A 16,525-nucleotide genomic window follows, 5' to 3' on the forward strand; every position below is an offset into this window, starting at 1 on the left:
TGACATATTGACCCGTGAAATTACTGAAAAAATGGTAAGTTTTGAGAATAAGATCGTCTGGATCAAAGTATAATAGAAGCGACCGACAGCTTCATAGAAAATAAAATACATAACAAAACATGGAAACAAATAAATTTATCTGGTCATTGTGAGAAATTAAAAAAACAAATACAGTTTGTGGTGAGATATTGTTAATATTCATCTGGATCTTCTCTTCCAGGAAATTGAATCCGTTCTCGAATTGGACGTTCAACTCTTCCAGGTCGTATGGCGTGTGCAGAAGACCCTTGCCGTGATACGATATCATCCTTTTCGTAATCTTTTTCATCAGTTCTCCGTTTCTTGACTGGAGTGGTGTCATCAGAAGCTAACGAACTACTTCCCTCGCCGAAAAGAAATCCGCATTTCACAGCTCCTCGACCCTGAAAATTATTTTATAACATTTTAGAGTTTGTGAGTATTTTGTGAAAAATATAAGATCATAAATAATGCATTTCTTCAGTTAACTATGTTTTGTTGAGAGATCCACTCAAAAACTAGACCGTTTTAGTATTCACATTAATTTTTCGTAATTTGCAGAAAAAAACATATAACTACTATCTTTGTGACACAATAATCAAAACAATTTGATCGAATCTCTACATAAAAACCGCAATACTTTTGGGAAATTAACAATATAAAAGAAATATGGTATTTGAAATTAAATTTAAATAAATCTGATTTTTGAAATATTCTAGAACTAAGGTACTGCAGGAACGATGAGATATCATAAATAACCATTTAAAAAAGCAAATCGAGTTTAATGTTGAATACCTGCTGAAACTAAAAAATCTACAAAATAGGAACATTCTACAAATTTCATCACTTCTTTTGCATATTCCTTCTCTGTAATGACTGAAAATAATTGCTAAAAAATTATATAATTTTTTCTAAATTTTTTTAATGATATTTTCAATTTTGCAAATCATAAAAATGGGCTAATTATTTTTGAATTTCCGCGCAAGAAAATGAACTTAACTTAATGAAAGAAATTCGCAGAAACTTCTTTAGTGTTTTTTAATCTGAAATATTGAGAAGAGAAACTATTAACCCTAATTAATTTAACCAGAAAACGCCGAAATGTCAAAACTAGGTCATTAACTTGCGTGGGAATTCAAAAATAATTAGCCAATTTTCAAATTTTTGCAAAAGTGAAAATAAAATCTTAAACATTTTTTTAACAGTTATATTCTGTTACATTATGATTCATTTTCTATAATTTAAAGCAAATTCCAAATCGAATCTACTCTACCGTTAATGAATTATTTGAATTCAAAAACTCACTTTAATTTTGATTCCCTGTGGAAGTTTCACTTTCTCGACTTTCTCCTCATTTTTATCTTCGTTGTAAAATCTTGTATCATGCTCATAATCCCATTCGAGTTCTTTTCCTTCTTTATCGAATACATTCAATCCTCCACGATTTGATGACTCATGTGTCCAAAACGAATCATTTCCACGTTTTACGCCGGTCTTTTTAACTTGACTCCGATCTGATGTTACCATTGTCTTAAATAGGAAACATTTGTTTTTTTTTATAGTAAATTCATTTTCAACCTGATATTCATCCGTCGTTGCATATCGAATAATGACGAACATGTTGGCTGGAACGTGTTTTGTTAATACTCTCCATTTTCCATTTGGAACCTCGCGAGCATTTATGTCTACAGTAATAAATTCGTTGTTCTTCTCACTTGCGACGATTCCTTTTTCTGAAAACATTTTGAAATTATTAAGATCTTCTGATCTATTTTTCTTCATCAAAGATTTGAAGACTAGTTGCTTGTTTGCCTACTCAAGCCTCATAATAAAGAATGAAATGTCAAAAGCAGAATAATCGCATAAGCAAACTCGATTACATCCGTTCATCCACACCATACTCATTGTCCTCCCATCAACTCTATATTTACCCTCGTGCTCATCTACGACACCTCTGATGGGAGGTCTTTTATTGGACAATTTTAATATGATTATGTGGATGAGTATGGAAAACAATATTATCAAAGTTAGGGGAGATAAGTATATTTTTTAAAGGTGGAGTAGCGTGGAATTTTGCTTAGGAAAATCCAAAAAAGTCTCAAATTCAGAAACACCAGAAAGGAAACACGAATAAAAAATCGTGAAATAATGAATATCCTACTTTGAAAAAAAAACGCGATGTTACATTCCCTGTTTGAATTCCCTCCAAAATAAGAATTGCGACCAATCAGCGATTCGCTCGGCCCACTTTTAAACCAATTAGACGGATTGCGTGGTGATCAAAATTTCTGATTGACCCGCAAGTGGGCGAGTCCTCTTATTTTAGAGGGAATTCATACAGGAAGTTCTGAAATTTAAAATAGCGTTTTTCTTAATAGAAGGATTTTCCATTATTTTGGGATTTTTATGTTTTTCTTCTGTGGTATTTCTGCATCTGTGACATTTTTGATTTTCCTAAGCAAAATTCCAAATTAAGCTGCTTCATATTTAAATTTTAATATAATAATTCTGTATCTGAAATACACATGATGATCCCTAAATCAGATCATCTAGGTTACACATTGCTCGACATTGTAGGGAAGTGAATGATGCGAGTTGACCCAGTATCCTGTTACTTCATTGTGCGGCTACTGGTGACTGCTCCATTTCAAAACAACGGGTCGATTCTCCCCTAAACAGAATGGGAAACATAACACGCGTCGGTCAATCGTCAATCGAGAAGGATCGACGACAAAAGAACATACAAACATATCGACGCGATCTACTATATGACAGAGAAGTAGTAGAAAGGGGTTATCCTCTCGATTGGATACGGTGTGAACAACGACCCAACTGTGTAGTAGTAGTAGAAAGGGGAAAACTAATAATGACAATGTAAGCGGTATTATTAACCGTCAGAATGACGGATTGAGATAGAAACATTAAACTAACACAACACACTCTCCATTCTTTTTCGAGTACTATTATTCTTTTTAATTTGTTTTGCATATGAATGTAGAGTAGGACCAATGAGAATGCGTAGGCGATACATACTGATTAATTTCTATCATAAAATATTTTATATAGATCTATTGAAATTAAAGTTACATTCTTCTTTCATTTATTTCGACCAAAATTGAGAAAGCTATAAACATTCCAAACATACGCTCATTTTGTGTATCTCTTAGCAGAAATTTGTTTATTAGTAATAATGTATACTGGGTCTCCCTAAATTCAACCAGTGCTCAGCTTTCGCATTTGATTTTCAAACGAAAGCAATCAGTTCTCTTCTGTTTTGCAATATAATAATAATAATCAAAGCAGTGCCTATTGACAGCCGACGCTTGTTCAAACATCTCTCTCTCTCTTAATTTCAGCTGTGTCATCAACATACCGTTCGGCTTAAGATCCTCAATCAGTTCGACGTCATCATCTTTTTCCTGCATAATCTGGCCTTCTTCAACGTCATCATCATCGGACAATACCTCACCTTCCTCGTCGGCCTTCTTACGTCCACGTACACGACGCATCATCTTCGACATATTTAACATCATCTAAAAAAATTTATTGAAATAACAAAAAAAAATAATAGAAAAATACCGCTGCTACATCTCTTCTATATTGAAACTGGACCATTGCAACATTATCTTTCTTCCAGACTTTTTCGGGGCGGAAATTTGCGAACATTCTGAAATTTCATATAATAATCACTAATATCCAGCTATGAAGTATACTTTTGAATTTCAAATTCATCCATTGCTTCAACACCATGAGCATAAATTGAATCTAAATGTGAATTTTGATCACTTGCTCCAATTTCTTTTCGAAGGGCTGCAGTTTCGGCGATGCTCACCTGAAATAATGTTCTGTAATAATAGAAGTAGGTAATTTTTTATTTTCAACTTCATCTTTTCGACGCGTTGTTCATTCATTTTCCCTTCCGATAACGATCTATTATTTATATCGTCGACTGCTGCTCTTTTTTATAGTAGATGTGTGCTTTTTCTTGCCCCTCCAGATCCCTTCACCCTTGTTTAGCTTTTTTAAAACTCAATAACCAATTCAAAAATCCCAGGTACCAAAACTTAGAATAACTACACTGAAAGCCTCCCCCTAAATATTGTCTTTCAGTAGAGTGTTGCTTCCTGAAATAGGAGGGAAGTGAAATGAACAAAGCAAAACGAAACGGCGTGACGAGGTTACTAATTACATATTATGTGGCTTTGGCTGCTGTGTTGGAGATGCGAAGAAGAATAAAATGAGAAATAATAGGATGAAGGAAAAAGAGAGTATATTCCGAAAATCCTTTACCACACACTTGCGAACAATAGAAATAAGAAGTACACCTTCACGGTACGACTAATAAGAGCGTTGATGTGCCCTCGTTTGGCCGGAAAGTAATGAGTTCTGAACAGACATCTGTCAATTACTATATTTATTATTAGATTCAGCTGGAAATGTTCTTACTTACAACTAGACATATTTAACTAGAATAATTACTATTTTGGAAGAATTCACTAGGATAAAAGACTATCCTCTTAATTTTTAGACTTTTAATTTTCCATTAAAAGTCAAATGAAGACGTGAACGATCCGACGGGGCCGTGATGAAGAAAAAAGAAAGCGGTGGTGTCTCAGGCAGCCAAGCGGCAAACACTTCATTTTATGCATGATACTACTTGTTTCTTCTTCTTTTTTGCTGCTCTTTTCTACGATGCCGCCACCACAAGCCATCGGAACCAGTAGACCCATCAGTCACTTGTTATCTTCCCAGTGCCACGATAATTGAGCGCCAAATTGAGAAGAGCGGGGAGAGAGAGAAGGAAAATATAACTAGAAAAGTGGACATCGAAAAGAGAAAAAAGCGATAGAGCTTAATGTTTGTTTCTTGAATAATTCGAAAAAAAAAAGAAAACTTACATTTAAATGCTTGTCACTGGAATCATTGATACCAAATGCCTTTTCGGTGGCAATCTTCTCCTTTCGATCAATGATTGCATCGAGACGGTCCTGAAAAATTAAAAATAGATATTTATACAAAAATTTTATTCTTCAGTTTCTAGGAAAAATATGAATTGACTAAGTTTGCAAACATTTTTCATTTTGTGTTCACCTCACAATGAATTGTCATAAATTACTATGAAATTCATCTGAGGGAATAAATCGAGATTACTTTTTTTTTAAACAGTATCACATCGTTTGTTCATTTTTCCAATTTATTTGATACATTGTTTTTTCGGCTGTAATAGTGAAAATGGATGAATAACTCTTTTCAACCAGCACTCCATCGTTTTATTCAAGTCGGCCTCATAAATTCGGACCGATTTTCATCTGCGTGTGTATGTGCGTGTGTCTCCCCGTTTTTGTCCCTCTCTCTTTTTTCATGGCATTCCTTTTTTCGTTTCTCGGCGCCGCTCCACACAGAAATTTTTCATGATGGTCAATGTATGTCTCGCTTCTCCTTGTATTCAAAATGAGCACTTAAAATTGTCTAGAAAACTGAAAATTCGCTGAACTGGAAATAAAATAATGAAACATTGTTGGTATGCATATCTAAAATCTCATAAGAAGAAAGAAGCCCAATAGTTGCAACAAGATATTTTCCTTTTTAAATGGAAAGGAGAAGACAACGAAACAAGATTCTAGCTCATTTCGGTTCACACGATAATCTCTGATTCGTGTTAATCCCTACGTGCCACGTCATTATAGAAAATGCAACATGGGACACTCAATCAATGAAAGCCAGATGCGTCGGGCTTTGGAGTTGGGAAGCCTGTGGCGCCGGATGTGAGATGCAATGTCGTTCCAGGCGAACAAACACACTGGGCCTTTGCTTTTTTTATTATTGTAGTTGTGAGCCGGATATCACTTTCTATTTTTGGACTTTGTATGCCTCCAAATGTAAAATTATCTAGAATCATAAGGCATATCACAAGGTTTGAGAGGAAATCTAAATTTCTAATCAAATGACGACTATCGAGCAGAACAAAAGCTATGACTAATGAATCAACAGCTCACTAATCATTCTACCTAGGATTGATGTTTATGCCAAAATCAACTGATATGTTGAGATTTTTTGATTATAATTTGAAACTATTCAGAGTCAAACAGCAATTCGTTTCACTTCACTAAATGTGTCAAAGCCTTGTACAAATATGACTATACACAATTACAACAACATCATCATCATCAATATATAATTGGTGTGAGCGTCCACGACGTACCATAGCAGCATTTTGAATGAGCGCGAAATAACCGCCTAGTCTCCGTCACAAATGTACAACACATAGTTGTCCCGTCTTTGTCGTCTTTCCCTTTTTTCTTGTCGCTCCACTTTTCAACATCCTTCCAGCTCTTTTAAATAAAATATTTTGCACACACACACACACACACACACACACACACACACACACACACACACACACATACATACATACATACATACGCCGTGAGCGAAATAGCGGGGACAATAGCGATAGCCAACAGTTGGGACCTATATGCCACCCATTGTTTTGCAACTAAACTAACCTTGACAACTACCAATTAGGCAAAGTATGGGTGTGTTCCGGCACACCTGAAACTTTGCTCACCTACGACCAATCTGACAGCGAGGTTGAGACGAAAGTATCAGGCGGCCGGATGGCACAACCTGTGTTGAGGATGAGAAGTTATTAGAATGGTGGCCTCTAGAAGGAACCTGGACTAGAATAGAAGTCGTTCGTTGGGATGCACGGATGAAACAGAGCGCCATGGGCACAAGAACACGACTGAAGGCGCGCGCGCCGTCGCTCATACACTCACATACACATACACTGAGGGAGAAGGGGAGACACATTCGACGACCGCTCATATTGAGGGTGGAATAGGAGGACGAGGAGCGACGAAGAATGAGCGGGGCAAGAGGACGGATGGAGGAGGCGAGAGGAGGGCGCGCACACAGCCAAAAGGGGCGGGACGACGACTCCTCCCCGCCTCACGTTTCAGCAAGCTCTGGGCTTTAGCTAACAAATGGTGTCAATAGAGTACATTGAATGATCCCATCACAAATAGGCCTTGTTTGGAAGAATCGGAAAACATACTAACAGTACTTATTCCTACATTATATGAATAGTAGAAAAGCTAAAGTGTGGGAAAACATCAAAATTAAGATATTAATTCGCAAGTATATATTCTCGCAAATATCTAGGGAAGCGAATCTTCGTTCAGTTGAGAATTGAGTTTCAAAAGTAAGACAGCGATAGGAATAGCATGACGGTGTCATAAAAAGACAAAGCTGCAATAATTCCATTGAATATTATGATTTGGAAGAAGAAGAAGCATCGGCAAACATTCTTGTAATAAAAATCGCTTGAAATTTATACATTTTCAGTTTCTACAAATCTTTATATTTCTGCAAATCACGGAGGATTTGAAGTCAAATGTTACTGATACTTATTCCGAGCTGATTCGGGATGCGACGAATACCTATAGAGGTCCTGGTGTTCTCTGTGAGATTTCAATATTTCGTGCAACATGAAATAGCAATGATCGACTCAAAATGCCACGTCACGATAATTACATATACAAAGGCCATCTACAATCGTCGGCATTGTCGTAAAACTTTTTGTGTCATCGAGTTGTTAGACAAATATTTCCGCGGCGGTTCGGTTCGGGAGACCACCACCTCCACCACCGCAGACGGTATTGAATTGGAGGGGAGCAACACAAGGACACACGATGAATGGCCTGACGAAGAGGGGCACAATAGGGGCTCTCCTTCTCCGTCGCCGCCGCCGCAGTCGACAGTCTTTCTCTGTTTCTTTCCTGTCTTTTCCATCACTTTCCTCCGGACGTCGTCATCGTTGTCCCGGTCACTACCTTAACCACCAGGCTGTTTGTGTTCAATTACCTGCGGGCGTTTTGTGTATGTTCGCGTCTGTATGTGAGAGATGAGGATGAAAAAGACAGAAAGAGAGAGAGACTAAGAACACGCTGTAATTACACAGCAACCTCATCCTCTGGATAATACTGACCGCCAGTGTGTCGTGTCAACAAGTCGGCTTAAATTATGAAGTAATTAGTCGCTCGTTCGTGGGTTATAGAATGGACTGTCCAGAATGAATTGACACGACATACTTTTTAATAATTCTTTACAGATGAAGGAGAATTCAGTGGCCGATCCTACATTTCTTCCACGTGTTACAAAATGTCATTTTAGAACGCTCACTCTCACAGAAATAAAGCAAATTCACTTTCTAGACAAAGCGAGTCAAACGGCAACTTTCATCTTGAAGTCAGGTCCACACAAGTACAAAACTTCAGCCAAGCTATGGAAGTTTTAAAGTTTAAACCCTGGAATTTCACTAGATTGTAACCAGAACTATACTTTGCAGAGATCACTGGAAGAAAAAGCTTGAACTATTTAAATTTTTATGCGATATTTTCAAAATGAAGAATTGCGTCATTAAACTTGACTCCAGCAAAACGATCAAAAGTTTCCCAATTCAAACAAACAAAACGCTCTCGAAAAAAACGAGCCGATCATCTTGCATCTTCCTCTTTGTAGTCAAATTTGAATTCGCAATTTCTCACTTTGATAATATCGAAATATTTATAAAAATTTCAGACGTAATATTTTAAACAGATTTATCTTGAAAACTACTCACCTTCGGTAGTTGAAGCTCGCTGTCACTCAGATCTTCTCTAACGTCGCCGTGTATTGAGTGATCCGATCCATAATCGAGCTCGTCGTCCATGTCTCTGCTGAAATAAATAAAATTTAGATACATTTAAACTGTTATGCACAATGAAGACAAGGGAGAAAAGTTCAACAATGAATAAATATATTTTTCAATGATCGAAAAGAGTTTGAAGAAGGCGTTCAATATATCTCGCAACAATAACTATTTTAAACGAGTAGAAAATGTTCAAAGGACGGTAAATATGCTTTTCGCGCAATAAAACTCGAGAGCTGAAAGCAAAAAGTCGAGATTGAACAAAATAAGGTAATACAAATTTATCATAGCGCATTAGCTTGATTTTTCGAAAAAAAAAACATATAAAAGAATGCGAGGAAATAGTGGCCAGGTTTTTCTCAGTGAAAAACGCTTCCAAACAAAACCGTAAAATCGATTGGCCCAAAAAACAGATTTCAAACAGCGCGGTAGAAATGTTTTTGCAGTGGAGCGCACATTCGCTACCCAAAATGCGCGGCAAAACAAAGCGAAAAGATTTGGAAATAAAAAAAATTGACTTTCAATTCTTATTTTATTGTTTTATTTATTGATTATCACAATCTAAACGGATTTTCGATGTTATGAAACTTTAAATTCCCACCTAATCGCCTTAATTCTCTCCCTATTAAATCTTTAAACGTTTGTTCAGACAAAAAAACGATTCGCGGCGTTTCGTTTGAGCACGTTTACATTACTATTTTGACAAACAATTTCTTTCTACTTTCATAGTTTATTTATTGTTCTAATGCTGAGTTTTATCAGAAATGACCTCCAAGCGTCCTGGCGGGAGCTCGTTTCAACCAGAAGTGAAGCGAAAGCGTGAAAGTGACGAATTCGAGCAGTGTTACGTTGTAAGTTTTTCATATTATGATTTCAAGCTTTTAAAAATTGCATTTTTTATTTTTAATGATCACTAACCATTTATTTTCAGTCAAGATTCGAAAATGAACTTCCATCTGTACCAACGATTGATAAAACAGGATGGGCCAGGCCAGCAGTCGATAAAGATCTCGGAATTAGCAAAAGCATTGCGTGTCAGATCTTAGAGGTCGAAACGTATCATGAAGACGGCTCTGCAACATCTTACGACAGAACAAATGTGAAGTTGTATGGTGTAACCAAATCTGGAAATTCGATTTGTGTCATTGTGACTGACTACTTTCCACATTTTTATTTCCAGGTAATCTAAGCTTTAAAAAATAAGTATTGGTAATATTTCTTACAGGCACCACAAGGATTCGGTGTCGAGCACATTGGAACTGCACAATCTGCAATTTGCAATATGGTTGCTGCAGCAAAACGCCGAGGTGGTAGCGGTCAAGCTCAATTGCCTGGAAAAGTAGTTGATAATCTTGTTCATGTGGAGATAGTTCACGGAGAGAATCTTTATTACTTCCGCGGTGCTGATACGAAAGTTCCTTTTGTCAAGGTGTCAGGATCTACAGAAGCTCTTCACAAAGCGCGAATGGAATTGAAAAATGGAGTTAACTTGATGGGAAAGGGTCCTGTGAACGTTGGGAATTTATACGAGTCAAATATTAATGTGATTGTCATGTTCTTGGCGAAAACGAATATTGTTGGATGTGGCTGGATTGAGGTTTTGACAATATTAGTTTTTTTTTAATTCTTTATGATTTCAGATTCCTGCTGGAAAGTGCCGAATTCTTTCAAACAGTGAAAAGTCGTCTCGTTGTCAAATAGAAGTCACAGTTCCGGTCAAAAACCTGATTGTTCATGAAAGTGATGGTGAATGGGCTGGAATTGCTCCTATTCGGTAAGTTTGAAAGTTTGAACTTACTTTTGAAAAAATAACTTTTTTAGTACTTTGTCTCTGGATATCGAATGTATTGGTCGACGTGGAGTGTTTCCCGAAGCAATTAAAGATCCTATTATTCAAATAGCTAATCTTGTGAAAATCGAAGGTGAAGCAGAACCATTTGTTCGTAATTGTTTCGTTCTTGGAACATGTGCACCGGTCGTCGGTTCAAATATCATTCAATGTGTGAATGAAAAAGTTCTTCTCGAAAAGTGGGCTGAATTTGTTCGTGAAGTGGATCCCGACATTATCACTGGATATAACATTCTCAATTTTGATCTTCCATACATTCTGGATCGTGCTAAAGTTCTATCACTGCCACAAGTTTCTCATCTTGGTCGTCAGAAAGAAAAAGGCTCAGTTGTAAGAGATGCTGCAATATCATCGAAACAGATGGGAAGTCGAGTGAACAAGAGTATCGATATTCACGGAAGAATTATTTTTGATGTACTTCAAGTTGTACTTCGGGATTACAAACTCCGAAGTTATACACTCAATAGTGTCTCATATCAATTTTTATCCGAACAAAAAGAAGATGTGGAACATAATATTATTCCTGATTTACAACGAGGAGATGAACAAACTAGGAGGCGATTGGCTCAATATTGTTTGAAAGACGCATATCTTCCTCTTCGTCTGCTTGATAAATTAATGTCAATTATTAATTACATCGAAATGGCTAGAGTCACCGGAGTTCCTATGAATTTCTTACTGACAAAAGGTCAACAAATCAAGGTAAATCAAAATATATTTTAAATTATAATACTGAAATTGTTGTAGATTCTATCAATGATGCTACGAAGATGTAAGCAGAACAATTTCTTCTTACCGGTAATTGAAGCCAATTCTGGGGATGGTGAAGGATACGAAGGTGCTACTGTCATTGATCCGATTCGAGGATTTTACAATGAACCAATTGCAACACTTGATTTCGCTTCTCTATATCCATCCATTATGATTGCTCATAATCTCTGTTACACGACACTTTTAAAATCCCCACAAGGAGTTGAGAATGAGGATTATATTCGGACACCATCTGGCCAATATTTTGCAACCAAATCTAAGCGCCGTGGGCTTCTTCCCGAGATTCTCGAGGATATTCTGGCTGCAAGAAAACGAGCGAAGAACGATATGAAAAACGAGAAAGACGAGTTCAAAAGAATGGTTTACAATGGACGACAATTGGCGCTTAAAATCTCTGCAAATTCTGTTTATGGTTTCACTGGTGCAACTGTTGGAAAGTTGCCATGTCTCGAGATTTCTCAATCAGTTACAGCTTTCGGAAGAAAAATGATTGACATGACGAAACTCGAAGTGGAGAGAATTTACAAAAAAGGAGCTCTCGATGGAAAATGTCCAGCAGATGCGAAAGTTATTTATGGCGATACAGATTCTGTAATGGTGAAATTCGGTGTCGAAACTGTAGCTCAAGCAATGGAAATTGGACTCGATGCTGCTAAAGAAGTCAGCAAGATTTTCACTCCGCCGATCAAACTTGAATTCGAGAAAGTTTACTCCCCATATTTACTTATTAACAAAAAGAGATACGCTGGCCTTTACTTCACTAAACCGGATGTTCATGACAAGATGGATTGTAAAGGATTAGAAACTGTTCGCCGTGATAACTGCCCTCTGGTTGCAAAAGTTCTCGGTGTTTGCCTCGAGAAATTACTAATAGAAAGAGATCAACAATCTGCTTTGGATTTTGCGAAACGGACAATTAGTGACTTGCTCTGCAATAAAATTGATATCTCATTGTTGATTATCAGTAAGGAATTAACAAAGTCTGGAGATGTAAGTTCGATTTCAAAACCTTACGAAACTAATTGATTATGTTCAGAAATATCAAGCAAAGCAAGCTCACGTTGAGTTGGCGGCTCGTATGAAGAAAAGAGACGCTGGAAGTGCACCAAGACTTGGAGATAGAGTTCCATATGTTTTTGTCGCTGCTGCAAAAAATGTTCCGGCATACGAACGAGCTGAAGATCCAACTTTTGTACTTCAAAATAACATTCCATTGGACACCAAACACTACTTGACTAATCAACTCGCCAAACCACTTGCCAGAATTTTCGAGCCCATCTTGGGTGATAGAGCAGAAAAGATTCTGGTGGAAGGAGAACATACAAGAGTTCGTACAGTCGTTCAGAGTAAAGTTGGAGGTCTTGCAGCGTTCACAACGAAATCTGCAACTTGTCTTGGTTGCAAGAGTGTTTTACCAAGAGCAGAATCAGAGAACGCAGTTTGCAAACACTGTGAGCCGAAGCTTCCAACGATTTTTGCTTCTAGGTAATTAGAAATGCAATAATTGTTCTACTATATTTTTCATTTCAGAATGAACACTATGCACGAACTTGAAAACCATTTTGGTCGCCTCTGGACCGAATGCCAAAATTGTGCAAAGACTATGCAAGACAAAGTGAATTGCTCGGCTCGAGACTGTCCGATCTACTATATGAGGGAAAAAGTTCGAAACGAGCTATCGGAGGCAAGTGCCGTCATCGAACGATTTGGAGATCCTTGCTTCCAGGCACCTACTAAATGAATTAATTATGATCCCGGTTTATTTGTCTAATTATTATTGACTGTGAATGATCTTACCACACTATTCATCTCATCACACATTTTTCTTTATTACTGGTTATCTTATAAACTCGCGTTGATGATTAAAACATATGTTTTTAATTCTTTAAACTTTTTTGTAAGCGATAATCGCTTAAAATACTTGTCTGATATATTAAATTTGAATTTAAAATACCACAATTTTCAGATGATCACTCGAAAAGCAATATTCTTTTTAGCATTAGCGTCAATTATTCAAGCATCAGATGATTCCGAAGCTCCCGATAATAAAAAGTCTTCAATAAGATTCACTCCATCAGTTATTGATTCTTATAGAGAAAAAGTTCAAAAAATGTTCTACCACGCCTACAACGGATATTTGGATCATGCATTTCCACTAGATGAACTGAAACCAATAACATGCGTTGGACAAGACACCTGGGGATCATTCTCTCTTTCATTAATTGATGCTCTAGATACTCTTCTGGTGATGGGAAATACAACCGAATTCCGAAGAGCAGTGTCACTTGTTCTTGAGAAAGCTCGTGATGATGCTAATGTGAATGTTTCTGTTTTCGAGACGAATATCAGAGTTGTTGGCGGATTAATATCTGCACATATGCTAGCGGGAAGGCATAAAGGTAATTTAAATTTCACAAGGAATATTACTAAACCATCATAAGATTCATTCCAGATCTTGTCGTAGATTGGGAAGGTTATCCATGTGATAGTCCGCTTCTCAAATTAGCTGTTAAAATGGCTGATCGACTTATGCCTGCTTTCAATACAGAAACTGGAATGCCCTATGGAACTGTTAACTTGAAATATGGAGTTCATAAAGATGAAACACCAATTACTTGTACAGCTGGTGTGGGCACATTTCTTATTGGTAATTTTTAAGATTTTAATAATATCCGGCTAACTTCCTTTTTTGAAGAATTTGGTACCCTCTCACGTTTGACTGGCGATGACAAATACGAAAAAGTGGCTCTAAAAGCGTTGGATGCTTTATGGTCGACAAGATCACCAATCGGACTCGTGGGCAATCATATCAATGTTCAAACAGGACAATGGACGGCAACTGATTCTGGAATTGGTGCTGGCGTTGATAGTTATTTCGAGTATTTAGCAAAAGGAGCATATCTATTCAGAAGACCAAGTCTTATGAAACAATTTCATGAACATGCAACATCAATTAATAAACATGTTCGGAAAGGTGAATGGTTTATGTGGGTATCAATGGCCAAAGGATCTGTCTCCTTGCCAATTTTTCAATCTCTTGAAGCATTCTGGCCTGGAACTCTAACAATGGTTGGTGATGTTCAAGATGCATCAAGAATTATGTTAACATATTCTGAAGTTATACGAAAATACGGGTTCCCACCTGAATTTTATAACATTCATAATGAAGAGCCAGGAGAAAAACGAGCCGCATTTCCTTTACGGCCTGAAATGGTTGAATCATTGATGTATCTGTATAGAGCGACAAAGGATGAAACGTGGTTAGAACTTGGAGCTGAAATGATTGATGTTAGTTTTTTATTTTAAACTAAATCTTGAGCTTAATGCGTTTGAAAAAGTTTAAATTTCAGGCAATAGAATCATCAGCCCGAACTAAATGTGGCTATGCTACAATCAACAATGTAAAAGAGCATAGTATTGAAGATAGAATGGAGTCATTTTTCCTTGCTGAAACAACTAAATATCTTTATTTATTGTTCGATCCAACAAACTTCATTCATTCAAAAGGAGATCAAGCTAGAATATTGACGAGTCCAAAGAATTTGACTTGTGTGATCTATGGAGGAGGCTATATATTCAACACTGAAGCTCATCCAGTTGATCCAGGAATGTTGGATTGCTGTAGTGTACAAGCAAAACGGGATCAGGAAGTTGGTGTGAAACAAGTAAGATAGACTATAAATTTAACTTAATTTTAGTTTTTATTTTTAGGTGAACAATGGTGATGAGCATGAGAAAATGAATCGAACAGAAAAGGGCGGTGAAAAGTATTTCGAGAATCAATATGGAAAAAATGAAAATTTAATTGAATTCGAAGTTGATGAGAAACTGAAAAAAGAATCTGAAAAACGAAAGATTGAACTGGAAGCAGAAAAAGTGAAAGAAAATTCACATAAAGCAATGCTCAAAGTGCGAGAAATACTTGTAAGAGCTCATCAGAAGGATGAAGCAATGCAGCGAAATGGTGAAACATCTGATTCGGCTAGAAAACTGATGGATCAACTCTACAAAGCATACCCAAATCATACGGCAGAGTTGGAAAATTTGAATAAAGAAGCAATTATTGAATTTGAAGAACTTCAACATTTGGAGGATATTCGAGAACTTGTTAGAGAAATCCCGATACCTGAAGTTTTTTGTGAGAAATGCTGTGTCCCACTTCATGAAATTGTCGATTCGGTTGTACTTCGAGTGTTAATGGCCGATGTTTACGAATATCATTTTTATCCAACGAGAAAAGTAGGTCTAAAAAATGGGAATTGCTCGGGAAAAAAATTATTTCAAGTTTTTAATAATTTCAAAATCGAATTTTTTAAATTAGTGAAAGGATAACATTATTTTTCGCTTTTTCCGTTTTTTTTTCGATCACCTTTTTTAGGTGAATCCAGAACAAGAAAAAAAAAACGAAAACGGTTAAATCCTCAGCTCTAGTGTCATTTATCAGTGTGGTCCGACATCTCCCGTGATGCGCTCGTCACTATGAAAACGCATCCCGTGAGATGTCGGACCGTGAACATAAGAACAAAAAAAAATGACTTCGAATTGCATTTTTTCACAATTAAAAAAAAATTAGTTTGAAAAACAGTCTAGTATAATTATGATAACGACGATATTCGTTTAAATCCGATGTTTTCAATAATAATTTATTAATTGTTTCGAGTTTTTCTAAAATCAAAATTTCAGACAAAATTTCTTCATGGTCCTGTTTGTTGGTTAGAGGAAACACCACGGATTGAGGATGATTACAAAAATGAGCCACCAAGTGTGAACACAGAAAAATGGAATAGTCCTCTCTTCACAAGTGATCAGGCTTCTCTCAATGATTTTATCGGAGACGATCTTGAAACTGTTCGAAAGTTTGGATTCAAAACTCTTCTGGCTCCTGGTTACAAAAAATTGGATAAATTAATTGCTGGACAGAATATTGCGTTGCGAAGAAAGAAGTCGTGGTATTATGAAGTTTAGTTAGATTGGATTTCGGGTTTTCCGGCCTTCTCTTGTCTGAAATTTACTAGTCTGAAAGCTAAATTGCCTTTTTCGTAATGTATATAGAATCGGGTATATTTATTTTTGTGATGGTTGTTATAAGAAGATGTGATTATTAATTTCTTGTTGCCATGGTTAGTTTATAATTTGAGTTAAATGAAATAAATAATTTATGAATTCATCTTGAAAATCTTTTTTCAATTTCTGCT

At 36.6% G+C, this 16,525-nt stretch overlaps 3 protein-coding genes and 3 non-coding genes across 6 annotated transcripts; 4 read left to right on the top strand and 2 right to left on the bottom strand.

The window, feature by feature from the left end:
* Positions 1-122: 122 nt before the first annotated feature.
* kup-1 lies at positions 123-8,738 on the bottom strand. The gene is made up of 8 exons (NM_001392622.1): positions 8,642-8,738; positions 4,917-5,006; positions 3,732-3,850; positions 3,598-3,685; positions 3,392-3,551; positions 1,597-1,751; positions 1,324-1,548; positions 123-422 (listed from the first exon to the last, which is right to left on the bottom strand). Exons 1-8 carry the CDS (start codon positions 8,729-8,731, stop codon positions 192-194), a joined length of 1,158 nt encoding a protein of 385 aa, NP_001379208.1. The 5' UTR covers positions 8,732-8,738; the 3' UTR covers positions 123-191.
* F10C2.11 lies at positions 6,518-7,016 on the top strand. The gene has a single exon (NR_069675.1). It is a non-coding gene; the product is annotated as an Unclassified non-coding RNA F10C2.11 (non-coding RNA).
* Positions 6,553-6,646, bottom strand: mir-87. The gene has a single exon (NR_000797.2). It is a non-coding gene; the product is annotated as a pre-microRNA mir-87 (primary transcript).
* Positions 7,552-7,911, top strand: F10C2.12. The gene has a single exon (NR_069677.1). It is a non-coding gene; the product is annotated as an Unclassified non-coding RNA F10C2.12 (non-coding RNA).
* Positions 8,739-9,420: 682 nt separating the features above from the next.
* On the top strand, positions 9,421-13,212 carry pold-1 (DNA polymerase delta catalytic subunit). Its single transcript, NM_073616.4, has 8 exons — positions 9,421-9,561; positions 9,642-9,890; positions 9,936-10,307; positions 10,351-10,484; positions 10,532-11,261; positions 11,307-12,320; positions 12,367-12,815; positions 12,861-13,212. The coding sequence occupies exons 1-8, from the start codon at positions 9,475-9,477 to the stop codon at positions 13,069-13,071; spliced, it is 3,246 nt and encodes a 1,081-aa protein (NP_506017.1). The 5' UTR covers positions 9,421-9,474; the 3' UTR covers positions 13,072-13,212.
* An 84-nt stretch (positions 13,213-13,296) lies between these two features.
* F10C2.5 (alpha-1,2-Mannosidase) lies at positions 13,297-16,496 on the top strand (the record flags this gene model as incomplete). Its single annotated transcript, NM_073617.6, has 6 exons — positions 13,297-13,729; positions 13,783-13,977; positions 14,026-14,618; positions 14,681-14,995; positions 15,042-15,569; positions 16,014-16,496. 6 exons carry the CDS (start codon positions 13,297-13,299, stop codon positions 16,293-16,295), a joined length of 2,346 nt encoding a protein of 781 aa, NP_506018.1. The 3' UTR covers positions 16,296-16,496.
* Positions 16,497-16,525: the final 29 nt, after the last annotated feature.

This window comes from Caenorhabditis elegans, chromosome V (assembly GCF_000002985.6).
Source record: "Caenorhabditis elegans chromosome V".
Taxonomy (NCBI): Eukaryota; Metazoa; Nematoda; class Chromadorea; order Rhabditida; family Rhabditidae; genus Caenorhabditis; species Caenorhabditis elegans.